The sequence below is a fragment of the Argentina silus genome, assembly GCF_951799395.1.
Source record: "Argentina silus genome assembly, chromosome: 6".
Classification (NCBI taxonomy): Eukaryota; Metazoa; Chordata; class Actinopteri; order Argentiniformes; family Argentinidae; genus Argentina; species Argentina silus.
In genome coordinates this window covers 7,084,424-7,102,883 of record NC_139660.1, presented here as the reverse complement: position 1 = coordinate 7,102,883, position 18,460 = coordinate 7,084,424, and the positions used below count along the sequence as shown (strand labels likewise).

The 18,460-nt window shown below is 42.0% G+C and overlaps 1 protein-coding gene across 1 annotated transcript; it reads left to right on the top strand.

Moving 5' to 3' along the window:
• The first annotated feature begins 2,915 nt into the window (after nucleotides 1-2,915).
• On the top strand, nucleotides 2,916-16,989 carry nrtn (neurturin). The gene is made up of 3 exons (XM_083672498.1): nucleotides 2,916-3,065; nucleotides 11,055-11,325; nucleotides 13,639-16,989. The coding sequence occupies exons 2-3, from the start codon at nucleotides 11,082-11,084 to the stop codon at nucleotides 14,046-14,048; spliced, it is 654 nt and encodes a 217-aa protein (XP_083528624.1). The 5' UTR covers nucleotides 2,916-3,065; nucleotides 11,055-11,081; the 3' UTR covers nucleotides 14,049-16,989.
• The last annotated feature ends 1,471 nt before the right edge of the window (nucleotides 16,990-18,460 follow it).

Sequence of the window (18,460 nt, the reverse complement as noted above, 5' to 3'; positions counted from 1 at the left end):
CCTGGAGTCTTCCCAGGCGTACCCCGCTGGAGAGGAGCTCTCCACAGAACCATTGCATTGATTGTTCTTAAATCGACACGTACATAAACTCAGCACATTTTTTCATCACGCTCGGATTCGAGGAGGAATGTATACTTGTAAACACAGGGTTATTACGTCCCAAGGTCGAATATGACTTTGATTATAATAACTTAACTGTATGAGAATATACAAAAGAAGTTAAGAAAATACATAGATACATACAGATTCTGTACTGCAGGGCTTTCATCAAAGAAGCCATTGATGTGAATGGGAGGAGTGAATTGTTATGCCAACAAATGTTAGGGGTTGGGCATATCAAATGGACCATTAAATTCAAATGTATTCTATAGATTAGCACTGAAACAACACTGTCACAAGTCTCCTCTTTTACCCTTCAGTAGCTGGGTGGGGCCTGTGTGGGCGTATTGGGTCTTTGTGGTGGGCCACAGTCATGGGGATGGTCAAAAGGAGGCAGAAGGTAAACGGAGGAAGGGGGTGCTTTGAGTGTGTGTGTGTGTGTGTGTGTGTGTGTGTGTGTGTGTGTGTGTGTGTGTGTGTGTGTGTGTGTGTGTGTGTGTGCGTCTGTGCGTGCGTGCGTGCGTGCGTGCGTGCGTGCGTGCGTGCGTGCGTGCGTGCGTGTGTACACATAACAATGCTCACAATGCCTCTCATACCAAGCTTTAGATTATGGGTAATTTCAGCCTGAGATTGTAGAGAAACACAGGCAAACCAAAGAAAAAACGGTATATAAATGAGCTTGCCCATTGATTGAAAACATTATACAAGAGAAGCAATGAAGACCAGCCCTCTGCAGCAGGACAAGAGGGAATGCATTATGTCACTGATTCTTTTGGCTCGGCTAATGTACATACATAATGCATCTTTATCCTTGGTGCAGAGGTCAGTGCAGGCTGTCACACACACACACACACACACACACACACACACACGCAAACACACACACATACACAGAGAGAGTGAGAGAGAGAGAGAGAGCGAGAGAGAGAGAGAGAGAGAGAGAGAGAGAGAGAGAGAGAGAGAGAGAGAGAGAGAGAGAGAGAGATGGCTAAGTGAATCAGCAGCAGTCCAGAGTTTTGTCCAAGCCAGCCTCCTCTGATTAGGATGTTAACAGTAACCCGAGTCTACCACTAGCCTGAGAGGAGAGGTGGAGCATCTGTGTGTGTGTGTGTGTGTGTGTGTGTGTGTGTGTGTGTGTCTGTGTCTGTGTCTGTGTGTGTGTCTGTATGTCTCTGTATTTGCATGTGTGTGTGTGCCCGTGTATGTATAAAGAGTGATGAAGCTATACAATTCAACCCCACCCCCTGCCTCCCGTCCTCCTCACCCCTCCTCCCCCCACCTCCACCCCTTCTGTCATCCCTCGCTTCCATCCCTCTGTACCTAAGCAGTCTACAGCAAGTCTCTCTGACAGGGGAGGTTCGTCCAAGCAGGAGACTATACACAGCACTCACTAAACAGATGAGGATAATACACTGTTCAACTCTAAACTAACAGAGGAGGATACATTGAACTTCTCCAGAGGGGAGCATTACTTCAGTGATCTTTCAGTCTGCTTCTCTCTCTCTCTGCGTATGACAGGTACTGTAGCAGCTGTCACAATTACAATCACATAATTGCTACTTTGTTGGAACATTCAAGTTTCTATCTTTGGAGCGGGATTCTCACCGTTGGTTTTACTTGTGTAAGTAAGAACGAGGCTGGGGTTTCTCTCTCTCTCTCTGTGACTCTCTCTCTCTCTCTCTCTCTCTCTCTCTCTCTCTCTCTCTCTCTCTCTGTGACACTCTCTCAGTCGCTCTCTCTCTCTCTCTCTCTCTCTCTCTCTCTGTGAGGACTGATCTGGAGTTAACTCAAGAGGAGCCGCAGGAGAATACACCTTGAGTGACGCACATTGATATAATCTCTAAAAAAGTGCTTATTTACTTTGTTCATTTTAACTGGAAACTATTGGTGTCTATCTGAAAGACCTGTACAGACATTGTCTGTTTGTAAGAGTCTGTCATTAATCAGCTTTCATCATATTCCTCACAACTCTGTTGAGAGATTCTGAAGGGTGAAATACTCTCACAAGCTGTCCTGGAGTTTACTGTGTTGTTAGAGATCGAAAATGGACAGAGTGATCTTCCTCATCGGAATCTTGGACTTGAAAACATTCTCTCATGAAATGTTACCATTTTTCAGTCCTGCGTAATAATAACTTTCAGCTAACTCAATTTTCAAAAACAATGTATGTTGTCAATTTGTGTATATAAACAAAAAATTTTTTTTTTGTCATTTCAGTCCAGTGTTGGTTTCAAGGAGCGGGACTGAATGTTTATTGCCTTAAGTGGTGCTGGATTTCCAAGGCTCGTTCTCTGAGTCTGGCAGGTCTCCTTGGGCATACCTGGCAGTCAGCTTGTTTGTGAAGGACTGAACCGTATTAAAGGCTATTGTGTTCTTCCTTTTACAAGAGAAGCCCTATAGCTAACTCTGTCCACCTGGGCTTAGCTAATGGACCATGGGCACCTGGAAGTAAGACTATGGGGATTCTGAGATTCTCTCTGCACCAGCGGAGCGTCTGGACGTGTGACGGTCTTCAGCAGATGAACAGACAGAGCAGCAGCAGCAGCAGCAGCAGCAGCAGCAGCAGCCAGGTTCTCAGGGCTCAGGACCCCAGCAACGCTTTCTGATCACTGGGTGGTTGGACTGTTTGACTGCTTGATGCACGGTTGACCAGCTGGATAGAGAGAGCTGACCTACAGCTGACTCACTGTGCAGTTCACCCTCTGGGTGGTTCTTTAAGTTCAGGGTGAAGGGAGAACTGTTACCCACCTCTCCTCTTCTCTCTGCCTGATCTGAGTGGAGGACAGTGGGAAGAGAAGGCTGAATCACAACCCTGTTTTGGAGTGGAGGAGTGTTTGTTCTGGTCTAGGTGGAGTGGAGGAGTGTGGAACGGAGAAGTGTTTGGTTATTGATCCATGCGGTTCCCAGTCCCACCTGGAGGTCAACAGAAGAGACACACAGAGGAGTCTGGATAAGCCGGGCGAACGGTAAGGACACGGTGTATCCTCTTTGGTCTGTGTAAGCCAGGGGCTTAAGAGACAGGACAGTAATCACTGTTAAAGGCCGGCTTAAATTAAACATGGACCAACAGAGACCAAAGTACATAAGGGGCTCGTAGCTGTGGTAATGTCTGATTCAGCCCCCTGGAGATAATGTTAGTAGTGCTCTCATGTTTTTTGGGTGGTTGTTAGTTTCATTCTTTACAGATTGTTTATGACTTTGTGAAGCATATCACATACAGTAAAAAATCACTAAGGAACTCGTACCTATAGAACCTATAGTTTCTTTGCTAGAGATACAAGGAAAATCACAAAGTAGATAGTCTAGCCAACATATGGTAGAAATCAACATGTAGGGACTGAGGTGTTGGTTGAATTAAGCGCTGTCTACAGAGAGAGTCTAGGTTATGGCAGGCAAAACCTGCCATCTCTGAGCTTATTAACTGCCATAACCTTGGTAACAATCCGGATTAGAGCACAAGGCAGCTGCTAACTTTCAGGAAAATGGTGATTTAACTCCACTGCAGTCTCGCAGGGGTGTCAAAGGTCTAACTCCTCAAGTCTGTGTGAGGACCACACAGTATACAGCTTAAGTACAGATCACTTCTGATTAGTGCACTTTGGATAAATGCAGACTCGTGCATGTTAAAGTGCAAAACAGTTTAGGTTTAGTTTAACCAATTACACTCTTTTTTAATTGCTCTAGATTTAACAGCATGTTCTGGTTTTGTGCACTCTATTACGACAGACCCAAGACATTGCATTTATCAGTCAACTGTACATGATTGGATGAGCTTCCTTCTAAATGTATTAGGCCACATCACTGTCATGTGATGTAATAGTACAGTACAGCAATTCCAGGACTTTGGTTTTTACAAGCTGGCTAGCACCTCTACGTGTTTATTAAGTAGGCCACTAACCCAATAACCAGTCAGTGGGGAGCCCCCAAAGTCTTCAACACGTGTTCCAACAGTATGCTGTGCGGGGGAAGTGGGGAAGCGCACCGTGTGTAGGAAGCACCAACATAGCTGAAACCCATCCATGCAAAACCAGTAAGGAACAGTCAAGCCCATACACATTACATAAAAGCATCTGATGCTATAAACTATGTTGTGAAGTCACCCGTCAACTTTCATAACTTTCCTTTAGCGCCATTGTTTGTTCGTGTGTAGGACTAGTGGATGGTCGGCATGGTTTTAATGGTTTGTTTGTTGGATATGCGACAAATAGAGATCTGTTCGCTAGTGTCTCTCAAATGTATCTTCCAGCTGTGATAATTTACAGAGAAAATAAACGTTTTCCCATCTTTTCCACTTCTGTGGCTGAAAGCGGAAGCTCCTTCAATAAGTGATCACTCTTGCTGAAAAATTACTTGGGTCCTCCTAACCATATGTTGTGTTGTTTTGATATTCTATAGTTGTATATGCTATTATGTTTTATGATGCGGAAGAATATGGTTTGTGAACCACAAACAAACAACATTCACTGAATGAACACGAGTGTGATTGGGTACCATTGGGTACCAGTGAGACGATGCTAGCCTCTTTGGCTGAGATAAACAAACAGAAAAAATATCGATGTCACGCTATTTTTATTTATTTATTTATTTTTAAATATGTTTTTAGGGCATTTCTGCTTTATTGGGACAGAGACAGTAGAGATTGACAGGAAGGATGGGTGAGAGAGAGGAGGGATGACATGCAGGATATGTCAATGGCCGGAATCGAACGAGGGACCTTGCGATGATATGGTATGCGCCTCAGTGTGCTACGCCACTGAGCGCCCCAGATGTCACGCTATTTTATTCAAGGTTACCTGAGGCTAAATGGAGCGACAAAATAGTCTCACGCCCAACGGGCCTCTCCCATCTGAAATGAAAACATCTTCTTGTGTCTGCTGCTTTCAAGATGGCATGGGTTATGTTACCATTCATTCAGGACACTACGGAGAACATAGGGCTACAGCTACAGTAGTATAATACTAACTATGGCAGCTTTATCATGGTAGATTGAACAGTTTTGTCAATGGAGGCTGGACATCCCATCAGAACTACTCTAAAAAGCAATGATAAATGTGTGAAAAGGTGTTCAATTTACATACGTTATCCAGTGGTGGAGCATGTTGGTGGAGCTCTGAGTGGGAGATACACTTACAGTGTCGGCACTCTTTTTACATGGTAAGACTTTAAGTTGTAGCTGTGTAGTAATGCTGTAATTACAACATGTTCATACGATGCTGTTCCTAAAGCTCCTATAGTAATTACAGTGTTGTTACACAGATATAAAACATTTCCCTTAAATCTGTTATCAAACAATTCCGGCCATTCCCAAAGCATTTAGAATTTGCTGAAAGGGAAAACAAGCAGAAAGACAAGGCTTTTAAATATTGCACAATATAAACTACTACATCATTCTGTAAGAATTATGTATAAATGGGAATTCCTCCAGCATAGCAACAAAACATTCTCTGAAGCACACAAGGCAAATGCTAGAATGTATTTCAGACATCTGTAATAATTTTGCCTCTCGAGTCTTGAGTTTGTTGACCAACGCGTCCACACCTACTGTACAACGTGAGAGGAGTTGTGAAACATTAACTTTCATCGAAACATGAAATATCATCACTGGCTTCAAACCCAAGACATGTCTTACACAAGACGTATTGTTTAAAGGGAGAACTAGGTCAACACAAGTCTTCAAGTCTCAGGCAAGGTTACTCATCATACAAGTGTAGCTCCCTGAACCACCCCTATTACACTGCGACCCCAGAGGACATAGCCTGGCTCTCATCTGTGAGGTCATCACTGCAAGACAACAGACAAGGTAATAGACAGGGGCGAGAGAGCCCTGGGACCCCTTAGCTCAGGGCAGAAGCTACTTCTGCTCATCAACAAAAACTCTTCAACATGTTCTCAGATCTCAGAACCTCACATCAGACATCTGTTTGTCATTATCAATGACAATGCACCCTCCAGTGAGCTAAAATGTCATGGATACAACCATTGACAGCTTTTGTTTGCAGGAATAGAGATTTGTTTTAGAAATTATAAACGCTGTATACTAAACCACTCAGGGTAAGTACAGAGCAACAACTGGTTCATATATCTAGCTGAAGCCCAAGCAGATCCCCTACATTATTTTGAAGTTCTGTTACATTTTGGTCGACAAACCTGTTCTGAGTGCAGTAGTCACACACACTTTCCCCAACCCAGGTATTTACCCTGATCTGCAACAATCAAATCTGTGGTCTATGTGTAGTCTGGGGCCTCTTTCTTGCCTGGCTTGCCTCAAAGCAGAAAGGATGTGTTATTCCTCATAACTTTGACCAAGAATGTTTAACCCTCTCTGTCTGACTGAACATGCAATTACCTCAACAGACTGATGTCTAAGTGGTAATTCAATTGTATCAGCAGGTCATCATGACAACATGGTTCTTGCTCATGTCAAAGCACAAGTACAGTATGTAGGACATATCATCAAAATGGGGGAAAAAATCAACTGATAAGAAAAGTCAATAAGAGAGTGTATGCACATGTCACAATCATAGCAAGACAGCAGATGTTGTTGATGATGATGATGATGATGATGATGATGGTGGCGGTGGTGAAGGTGATAAGGATGAGGATGATGGTGAAGATAATGATGGTAGGAATGATGATAATGATGATGATGATCAGATTACCCTGTGAATCTGTCTCCACACCTCCAGGCAGTGAAGTGTATCAGCTGGCGGTGTAAAGCTTGGTCCCACGTGACAGAGATAAACTGGGAAGCATTAGCACTAATCCAGGCCTGATCTCGAGAGCATGCTCCTCTCTCCTCTCTGGTCTTTCCTGACTGCTCCCTTATTCCCTATCTGAGGTTGTCTCTCTAGGAATGTGTTGAAGGTGCTCATCAATTTCCATGTGGCCTAGAGAATCTGAATAGTGCCTGATTGTGTGAATTCTATTATTTTGCCTTTATTTTATTTGGCAATACACTGAATATCAGATAGCTGGCTGTAATGCATGTGAGCAGATCACATATTCTACATATGGAGACTCTGTCTGCTTCTGTTCAGTGAAATACTTCCCCCTCTTGTACTTGTTTACAGGGAACTTCAGCAATGTCTCCATGTATTCTAGCTCTGGTGTACAGTAATACCAATGGACATGCTGTGAAACAGGCAGATGGGCTGAATTAGTTTCTCTATTGTTCTACGAGCCTGAGAAAGTCCAGCAGAGAAAGAGAGGCCCTGGGAGTGTATTGTGGATCTTTAAGTGAATGAAGGACCTACTTGACTATCTCAATAGGAACAATTTGGTCTATTTGTGTTTGTTTGGAATGGTCTGTAAATAACCATCAATCAATTTGAATAATTCCATTTCCTTTGGGTTGGGAATACAAATATACTGTATAAACCCTGACATTTCAAAGTTACAGCTTCTCAAAAGCTTCCTGTGAGAATTTAATTGTCTCCTGTTGAGGGGAGCTAGGCTAAGTGGGCTGTGAGTAACGTTCCTTATTGTTTTCCTGTGTGAAGTCCAGTCATTGTACACATGGACGTCATGAGAAAATAATGGCTTTAGTCATATTTCTGCTGAGGAGCTCAGTCATACACACAGGCACACACACACACACACACACACACACACACACACACACACACACACACACACCAGCCCCCCCCCACACACACAATATTGCAAGAGATGTTTTTTGAATCCATACTATACTTTTCTTGACAAAAAAACACAAAAGCTATTCCAAAGCAACTCATTCATTAAGGCCTCCACAATTCCACCCAAGACCTTACCAAAATATTACCTGAGGAAATTCTCTGCTGTGGCTAAATCCCTTTTGAAAAGTGAATGAGGGATTAAAATAGTGTCCCGTGGAGTAAAAGAGAAAAAGCTGTGGAATAGAGAGAAACACAAAAGAACCCTCACATTGGATCTGATAAGAGGTTTGGCGGTCACAACCTTTAATATAAATAGGTTCTATGGGACAATCAGACTGTGAGTCAGTGGTGAGGTTCATACATCACATTTTGCTGAGGCAGAATAGAGGCTCTTAACATTCTCTATGAAGACACTGTGAGTGGCTTACAGCTTCAGGCTTCAGGCTGGTACACTATTACCTCTCTGTTATCATCGGCACCCCTGCTGAATGCACTGCCTCACTTAGGCACAAAGACCTGATATGATTCAATGTCATACACAGTACACTCTCAGAAGGTAGGTCATACACAGTACACTCTTAGAAGGTAGGTCATACACAGCCATCTTTGAAAAACAGGTTCTACTGTACATAGAACCCAAAAGGGTTCTTTGGCTGTCCCTGTGGGAAAACCATTTTGTAGAACTCTTTTTGGTTTCATGTACAGTGGAACCCTTTCCACATAAGGTTCTAAATGGAACCCAAAAGGGTTCTACAAGGAACCTAAAATGGTTGTTGAAAGAGTTCTCCACCGGAACCACCCAAAGAACCCTTTTGGAAGCCTTTTTTCTAAGAGGGTAGGGAGGTAATTCCTCTTTTATACTGTAGGCTTATGGATGGACAAGAGGAAATGTCAAGCCTTAGTATCTGTGCTGTAGAAAGATGGATATTGTAATCATGACAAATTTGAAAAGGAGGATGTAGCTATGATGTGGCAGGAAACATTTACTAACATTTCATTATTATCATTATTTGGACTTGACAATTCACAGAACTATTGGAAATAGATATGCCTTGCGGCTCTCTGAAATGATACTACTCAGGAAGTCAATGCAGCATATTTGAGATATTGAGAATCATAGATCAGCATATTTGAGGCCCATTGTGTAGTAATGATGAAAATGACTATGAACGTTTTTCATGGTTTGAGTGCCAAGGGAATTTTTCTATGACCCCACTCCATGCCCTGGCATCTACTGTTTGTGCCAATGGATATCAGTAATGCCAAGCTGGCAGGCAGTACAGTATGTATCCATGAGCAATTCTTTGGACCTGAGTAAGCTGTGGATCCTGAGCTCACTGGAGAGATGACGGGGGCAGGATACATGGGACTGTTAACATTTGACTCAAACAACAAAAAAAAAGACCATTCCTTAACAGGATGCTTCTATTTACAAGGCAGTAAACCATTAGTGGCATTTCAAAAGCTTTTGGTGGTAACGTATGTGGTTGTATGTCTGAGTTAAATATAAACAACCACAGAGTATTGCCAGGAGGCATGTAACCTTGTAACCCTGAGCCGTTCTCTTCTCCAACCACGTTTGTCCTTTGCCTGCCGCGGGCCTGCGGAGGCCAGAGCACACAGCTCTCACCTCCAGTCTGGCAAAGCACTTTGACAGAGCTGGTCTGGATATGTCCTCAGCCACTGTCAGTTTACCGTTTCCTGATCTGGAGAAGTGGTTTGCACCCCGCCATCCTCCCATGTACTGTCCCTCTCCTGTCCTGTAGAAGCATAAACAAACACACATTTCAAATATAGGAGGAATCAGAATCAATAGATGAATAGATGAGTGTGGGAATGTCTCTCTCTATCTCTATCTCTCTCTCTCTCTCTCTCACACACACATTCTCACACACACACACTAGCACGTAAACAACAAAGTAGTGAAAAGGTCATGGAGGCTTTGGTGTCTAGAACATTAACAGGGTCTTCATAAATATTTGTGACCAGGTATGAACATGTATGGCCAAGAGACAATTGTACAAAGCTGTTTAATAAATACAGTGTACACCACTGAACAGGAGTAGTGTTTTCAAATACTTTCTTTAGCTACATTCTTTGGTCTGAGGCTGGAGGATAATAACTCAAGACAGACACATCATAGTTGCATTTGAGAGACACAACAGAAGAGAGATTTCAACATAGATTATCCATGAACACAATTTAAAATGGGAAGACCTAGAAAAAAGTGATTGCTCACAGCCAACACTGAGAGATACATCATAGGAAGTTTAAATCAAAATGTGAAACTAATAAAAACCCACAGTGGAAAATAAACAGTTGAGGCGAAATCTCTTGCTACTGCATATTTCTGTTTATACCACATTATGCAGCCAATCCCTGGAGCAAAATGACAAACTGTCGACACTCATGGATAACCAGAAACATCTCTAAGATCTTCTGAGACAATTGCCATCATTTATTTTCTTAGTATGTGAGCTTAAAGTTGACAGGTTTATCTTTTTGTCGTGACGCTCACTGCTTCACGATGAGTATCTCCTCCTGTAGGCTGATGCAACGCAGGCTTTGGGGGGGAGAAGAGAGTACTAACGACTGTAAATCCACATGGCTGCCTACTGAAACGCAGACAGACATACCTGAGGAGTCCCTGACTGTCCTGTGCAGCGCAGGGAGAGACTACACTACGCTGGCCCAGATAAATCTTCAGCTGGAATGAGAGATCACTGAAGGCTAGCCATCCTGCTATTACACTTTTCATGTGTGTTGATGCCATGCCAAAGGAGGATCCTATGCTAACATACTGTACAATAGGCCTCTGAGGGAGAGTTTACACAGAGACCCTATGCTGACTGCTATTCCCTGTTCACTGTTGATATATTGAAACATCAAAATAATAAATAAAAGTGTTCAGGGACCTCATGCATGAGTTGCCAACACTGAAATATTTCTATTCTGTACATGGAGTATCAGGGTAAAAACCACACTTAGCACATCAAACGATCTACACCTGTAAAAGAGACTGGGTGGAATGACTTCAGCAGAGGTACAAAGTATTTGTCGATGGCTATAACAGTTGTGGTAACATTTGAGAATAAGATCTGTTGAAATCGAGGCCACTATGCCACGAGAGGGTTTTCCAAAGCTGTAAATGCAGTGACACATACAGTGTTGGGTTGTTGATTGAATGAACTGTAGCATCCATCCTGTGCTGGGATGAGTTTGAGCCAGGGTTCTCCAACTCTCTCTCCTAATGTACTTACTGTACATCTAAATATGTTTGTTTGTTTGTTTGTTTGTTTGTTTGTTGTTGTCTTTCAGAGTGTCAATGCTCCTACTCATTCTAAGATGAAGTTATGGAAGTGCGCCGCCATCGTCTTGACTCTCTGTGGTGCAGCACTGTCCCTCTTCCTCACTAGAATCATGGTCCCCACCCTGCCTCATCACTCCCCCACATGGGACTCCTCTTCTTCGTCACACACCTCCTCCTCATCCTCCGTCTCTTCATCCAACTCCTCCTCATCCTCACTGATCACAAGCCGACAGCGCAGAGCCCGGTCGACGGAAGGAATCAGTTCTATACTGACAGAATGTAAGTAGAAACATTGTCACCAATTAGCACCTCTCTTGATTAGGTGTGGGGGGGGGGGGGGGGGGGGTTGATTGACTCTTGCGTCAAAGCTCTGATTCAATTGCATACTGTATATCAAATATTGATTGGATTTGTGCAGTTCTCAAAGTTCTTTACATTGTATGGGGAGGAACTCACCTGTCACCTCACTCACAACCAATGACAACTGTAAAAATAAAAACTATAAACTTGTGGTACTATACAGGCCTATAAAGTATAAAATGGTTGGTCCAATGTTTACAGTTCAATTCTTATGTAATGTCAATGTGGGGCAGTCTTTGTTGGAAGGTCTGAAGGCCATCATTAGTGTACCTTTACAGACAGCATGTTGGAGTAGCAGCCAAATGCAGCTTACTGTAATTAGCAATAGCCATGGTAATCAAATCAAACAGTGTGACGTTCAGAGAACAGATAGCTAACTGCATTAATGTCCATGTTAAAGTCAGGAGCGTCATCTTAATTATCCATGGATGGAGTGATAGACAAAAACGATAGGTAAAAAAAAAAGACTGGCATAAAAAAAGACTGGCATAAACTAATGATAAAGTGTGTAAAAAAAGGAAAATGCATAAAAAAATTCAAAACAATGAAAAACATAAAATATTTAGAAATGTGAAATGTTAGTTATGGTGTTGAGAGTGTCTCTTCGGGTACATGAGTGTCAGAGAGAGAGAGGGAGAAGCTGTGTCCTAATTCTCTAACCTTTTCGTGAAGTGTGCACTCCCTACATGGAACGGACTTTAGGGTAGAAACTTCCTTAAGTCCATACTTGCATCAATCTCATGCTTTTAAATCCATGTGAAGAAGTGTACACTTTAGGAAACGGGTAGAGAATTGAGACGTAGCATAGGGACTCTCTCCCAAGGGTGGGGATCAAATCAAAATCAAAATCAAAATGTGCGTGTGTGTGTGTGTGTGTGTGTGTGTGTGTGTGTGTGTGTGTGTGTGTGTGTGTGTGTGTGTGCGCGAGAGAGAGAGAGTATGTACAGTATTGATGTAGGTCCTTGTTGTCTCCCATCCTCTGACTGCTGCCTATTCTCAAATGACCTCAAAACTGGGTGCATACTCTAGCTGAATTCAACAAACCGCCATTTTCATATATCTGTTTTTCTATGCGCTGTCCTCTTCTGCTGCCTCGGCCTGCAAATGTAACTCAGACCGTTATTCAGATCATCCAGTAGAGATTTTCCAGGCAAGGTCAAGCGTAACTTCAGATACTCTAATCAGCTAATCTGTCATGCTATTGCCAGGCGACGCAGTGATCTTCACACGAAACAAGGAGATTAACCTCCCATAGGGGCCACACTCAGAGAGAATCTTTAAGGTTTCATTTAGAACCGCATGAAAGTGTCTTTATTTCAGGATCACCGTGGATGATAAAGTGTCAGTTAGTGGTGTTATACCAGGCAGCAGGTGAATGACACACTGTTTAGTACTGTACACGTTGCAGGAGCCTGAGTGTGTGGGATTTAACATGCCCCCTGGTGTTGCAAAAGACCCTGAGCCATTTAAGGAAAGGTGACGTCCTGAAATGAGAGAATAGACTGTCTGGTGATTACTCCTCTGCTTTAACTGTATACAACCCTGTCCAATACCAGAGAACAGTTTTTTTTTATCATCTTAAACTTACAAGTTACTGTATGTGACAGTGTGAATGTTGCTACAGTTACAGTAGAACTCGAGATCAGTGATAATGGAGTTTTATTCACACGTCCCTGAACATAAAATAACTAATGGTGTGATTTCTCCACAGGCTCCTAGAGCACAGGAGTGGAATCTTTACTGGTCATGCTTATATACATTTACAAGTTCTATAAAGTTCTAATTCATATAATGGCAACATTGTTTTGGTATTTGGTAATCACTCTAACATAAAGTTCTGGGTCAGGCGCTCAAATGCCTGGGACATGTTTCAGTACTATGCACCTTACTGTTTCTCTCACTTCTCCACAGCTGGGGAAAGGTTTCACTATATCATGATGTGTTAGATAGCTTTTACATCCATTCATACAGTATGTCCAACCTCCAAAGGTGAAAGGTAGAGGTTATCTTGGAGTTACTTTGATGTTTTGTTTTAAAGGAGAATACACATATAACCCTTTGTAAAGCACCCTGTACATAAATGTTTTGCAAATGATTAATAAGCAAATGTCACACTCCATAAAGGGCAGAAAAAGAGTCAATTGTTCCCCAGGCCTAGTATTACACATACAGTATACAGATGTTTGTGTCTTCCTTGACCCTAAAACCTCCTCTCCTCCGGTTTTGTTCCAGTGATGCATATGTTCCAGAGCTTCACAGAGGACGAGCTGAAGCAGGTGATCGGGACACTGGTGGAGAGGAAGGCCAGGCGGGAGGCCAGGCAGAGCAAAAGGACTAAACGGGCCAAGAAGGCCATGAAGCCGTGTTCCCTGAGGAAGGCAGAGGTGACAGTCAGTCAGCTGGGCCTGGGCTATGACAGTGATGAGACACTACTGTTCAGGTACTGTAGCGGCTCCTGCAAGGCCAGCCGACGCAACTACGACGTCATCCTGAAGAAATGGCAGAATAAGGGCATCGCCCGGAGGGAGAGGAGTCCCTGTTGTCGCCCCACGGCGTATGATGATGACATATCCTTCCTGGACAACAATAATAAATACAAGACACTAAACGAGTGGTCGGCTCTGGACTGTGGCTGTGTATAATGGTGGTCACTGGCTGGTATAATGGTGGTCACTGGCTGCGTATAATGGTGGTCACTGGCTGCGTATAATGGTGGTCACTGGCAGCAACCATTTTTATGAGGTCGTAGATACTGTACTGTGTGGGTTGAGGAAACACTTGCTAAAGCCACAGGAAATGCAACAACTACTGCAAACCCCCCCCCCCAAAAAAAAAAACAGGAATAAACCATAAATTATTCCTTCAGAAGGACACTTGGAGGGAGTATGGATATTGGAAAATATTTTATTTTTTTTGGACAACAGCAAATACCGTTCTGTTTTGCTTTCTTTGCCTTTCATGGGATACTTCTGTCTGCTGTAAGAATGATACATTGTGTGACCTTTGACCTGCTTGTCATCATCATAGGTCATCACAGGCACAGCAATGCTTTCATTGTTTCCATTATCAAACAATTGCTCCACTGGCTAATGTACAGTACAGTATATGAGAGATCAGCTAAGGTACAACTAGCTGAACAGTGCATGCTCCCCATGCCAGATGGGTCCTATACCACACTTTATTTCAGAGATGTCTGCAGTCAGTGTGTTGAGGTATACAAAGTACATGGAGTATACTACAATATAGTGGTGAATGCAAATAATGAAATTGAACTGAAACCAAGATGAAGCAATGTGTTTCTCCAAAACGTGTAACTCTACTTCCTACAGTTATAAGGCATAAGGTGTCTTTGGATGAGCAACAACAAAGGGCGGTGAGAAGGTAGGCCTAGGCTTGAAAAAACATTTATAGCAAGCTTAACACATTATATCAAGTGTATAGGCATTACCTTACATTACAATTAATGGACTAAATAATAAAATCTCCGCCCTTCACCAGTAACCATGAAAATCTACCTCATTTATTGTATGTTGACCGATATGGACAACAACACCCAATACAAAAGGACACTAAAATTTGATGCTGCTTTCTCTGAGGTTATCACCAGAACCATTCTACAAAGATACATCCATAGCATATACTGTACATCAATGACCTGTATTGGCAATATAAACCCTATAGGGACAAAGATCTGAAACCATGCTTGTTGCATGCTAAACAAAAATTGCATTTGTGATTTCAGCTCAGTAACAGAAGCTACAGTAGTTACTCTGACATAACGCAATGACTGTAGGCTAACTGTATACGCCTGTTCCATGAGAGAACAATCCAAATGAAAAAACAACATTTTAACAAAGTCCATTTACAGCAAGATGGCTCACTCTTCACTCCTCACATCGAACTGAGATGAATGTGATGCAGAGCTGTTTGATCATCTGGTACTGGAGTGATCTATTAAACGAGTGACTGTAGCATCGTAAATGTGACTGCGAGAGGGATTGTGCTTCAGTCTTTTACCCTGATTTAGCCGCCACAAATCCATACCATTTGTGCAAATCCCCTAATAGACTACTCTAATCCACTTACCTCCTTTATAACTCACTTGGGCCAAATGCACTGAGTGCAAAAGAGAGAAATGCAAGCGACCATGCAGCACTAATAGCTATTTATAGTCACTAGATTATTGGAGAACACTGGAGATTCAACTTAGTCAGATCCATTTGGAATTAACTACACATGTAGTGCAAACATAACCGGTTAAATTTCATCTGTCTGTGTATTTCATCTGTACTTTTTTAAATCATAAGCTCTTTGGTTAATTGTGGCCAAATAAACACATGACAACATCTAATTGTAGGATTTCCCATTTCAGAGAGTAACCAAGTGGAAGACCAAAGAACCTCAAACAAGAGGTCCACAATCTCTCAATTCTGAAAGATGCAAAAACAACAAGACTGCTGACTGAGGGCTGTTTTCCCCCTAAAAAACAAATCAGATATTTTACCTGCAGACATGAACACCTTGCATAGTCAGAAACCAATGGGGTTAGGTTAAGTCCAATCAAATAATTAGAGCAATGAGTTAAAGAGTCAGGCTGGCCTTAAGCCAAGACAACAGGTCTCACCAAGACCGTAATAGCCTGAAGTCTAAATGTGCTTAAAAACCAAGGGATTCCACAGACACTGTCCTATCAATGAGGACAGAATGGCGGTCCAGGTTAGCTTTAGCTGCCGCGGACACAGTACATGCAAGGCTTAGGACTAAGAGCTTGAAGCTTGAGGAAACTTGAGGCTATAAATAGAGAGAAGAATTTGATTTGTGCACTAGAAAACGGACTGGCTCCTCTTGCATGAAGAAAATACAATATCTCTGGCATGGTACAAATGATCCACATTGTTGAAGACACCTCAGTCAAGGAGTTATGTATGTTTGAATAACGAAAACTGTAAATGCAATTTATTTTTTGCCTGTTCTGATGGGACTGCAATTTTGAAAAAAGAACAAGTCAGAAAAAACAAATTGCCATCTTAAAGTTGATGATATGTATGTATTTATCGCTCATTTTTGATAACCCCCATATTTTCCATCAGTTACAGTATGAATACTCCCCAGAATTATATCTATTGAATTACATCCCGATGTGTCCACTACCTGACATGGGTCTAATAGGATTGGTGTGAAAGCCCATGCTTACCAATCAAAATGCTTTTTAAATCCATGTAGGGTAGTGAACAAGTGTGCACTTCAGGGAAAAGGGTAGAGAATTGGGACGCTGGGGTATTCTCTGTTGACCTCCCCTATAACCTTCCTCTCCAAAGGAGGGCAAATGTATGAGAAACTACAAACAGTAACCTAACCTTCTCCTCTGGCATTGTTGGACTATGTTGACCAACTGCAGTATAAGTTCGATGCAATGCATCTGTATTATATAAAATGTATATTTATTGTAGTAAGTTATGCTTTATTTATTTAGATGACATCATTTGAAAAAGAGGAACATGTTTATTTATTGAACTATTGGTGCCAAAGTGGACTTTACATGTATGATATTATTCTACATATTCTGACTGTTGAATAAACTTAACCTGCTTCAAAAGATAACGTTTGTTTTTGTCTGACTGGCACTGGCAACTTGGCAATACAAGGAGATGAGACTGGCGCGGTCGGTCATGGTCAGTGTTACTACAGTGTTACTACAGTGTTACTACAAAGGTATAGAACAACATTACCCAAATGGTTAATTTATATCCAATAATCCCTTGAGTCTGTTCTTGAGTAAAAAAAAAAAATGGTTCTGAATCACTCACCAGAGCACAAACGTCCATCAAGAAGTTGATTTTCCCTGAAGATTACATACTTTGTTACAAAGAAGTACCATCCCTTGAATCATTCATCTGCTCATACTCTGTTTAGCATCCTAAAACAGGTTCACTTCAGTGTGAGTTTGGAGTCAGGCTAGGCTATGTGTATTTGTAGTAGGTAAAAGCCATAGACCATGTCTCAGACTATGAGGTAGGACACTTCAATCACAAGGTCATGATAAGAACCTTCATCCCAGTCCAGAATCATGCATGGGACAATGCAATGAAAGCATGCACTCATTTGACTTGTATATTTGCAGCGATGGAACTAGGCGTTCTGCCCCTTGCAATATGTTAATTCAACTGGGAACTAAAATAAACAGATGCGATCCATTGACATGAAATACGCACCCTTCATTAACAATGTTATTGTCTAAAAATGAATCAACAACCACAACTGGATCCTAAGGATTAAGCTAGACAACTAGGCTACATTTCACTCTGAAAATATAAACAGTAGAACAAGGCTTCAATATTTGTTGTGGTTCCTCTAGTCATCAATCTTTCTTGTTTAAAGTTTGATTGGGAATGGTTAAGTTATGCCATTTGCACATGTTGTCAAACAAACTGAATTTGAATGAATGGAACCTGTAGATCTATAGGGAATGATGTCATCATCAACTTATCGACTGATTTAGTTGGTGCGTTTCTGAAATGTCATAATAACGAAAGTGTTCACACAAGGTTTGCACATACTGTACTAAACAGATAAGAATAATGTTTTGACAGTAATCTATAGCCTATGCCATGTCTCTCTGCATGTCTACATGTCTATCTACCTTACCTGTTTTTTATTGGTTTACCTTTCTACCTGTAGATCTGGGCATGTCATGTCATGTACCCATCAAGGTGTCTTCCTGATGTCTTTAGTTATGTTGCGTGTTGTTTGGCTCATGTGTTAAATTCCTCATTCCTGGTTTTTACTGGAACAGACTGATAAAGAGATGATATCTACAGAACTCACGCCTGAATGTCTTTATCATCCAAACCTGTATTTCCACTAAAAATTAAATTGATATGCTTCTCTTGCTTGACAGTTGGTGGTGACAACCATACAGTACAGTATGCCTATGCCTGCAACTGCTATCTGCTACAGTATTACTAAGATCTTCCCTTGTTTTCTACTTTGGCTGTACCAACAGTTCAACAGTTCAGTTTTCTTGTTTCTTCGACATAGGCCTTTCAAGTAGTGG

Coding starts and splice junctions, on each gene's coding strand:
- nrtn (XM_083672498.1), top strand. CDS start 11,082: ATGAAGTTATGGAAGTGCGCCGCCATCGTCTTGACTCTCTGTGGTGCA. Junction 11,326..13,638: donor CAGTTCTATACTGACAGAAT/GTAAGTAGAAAC, acceptor GTTTTGTTCCAG/TGATGCATATGTTCCAGAGC.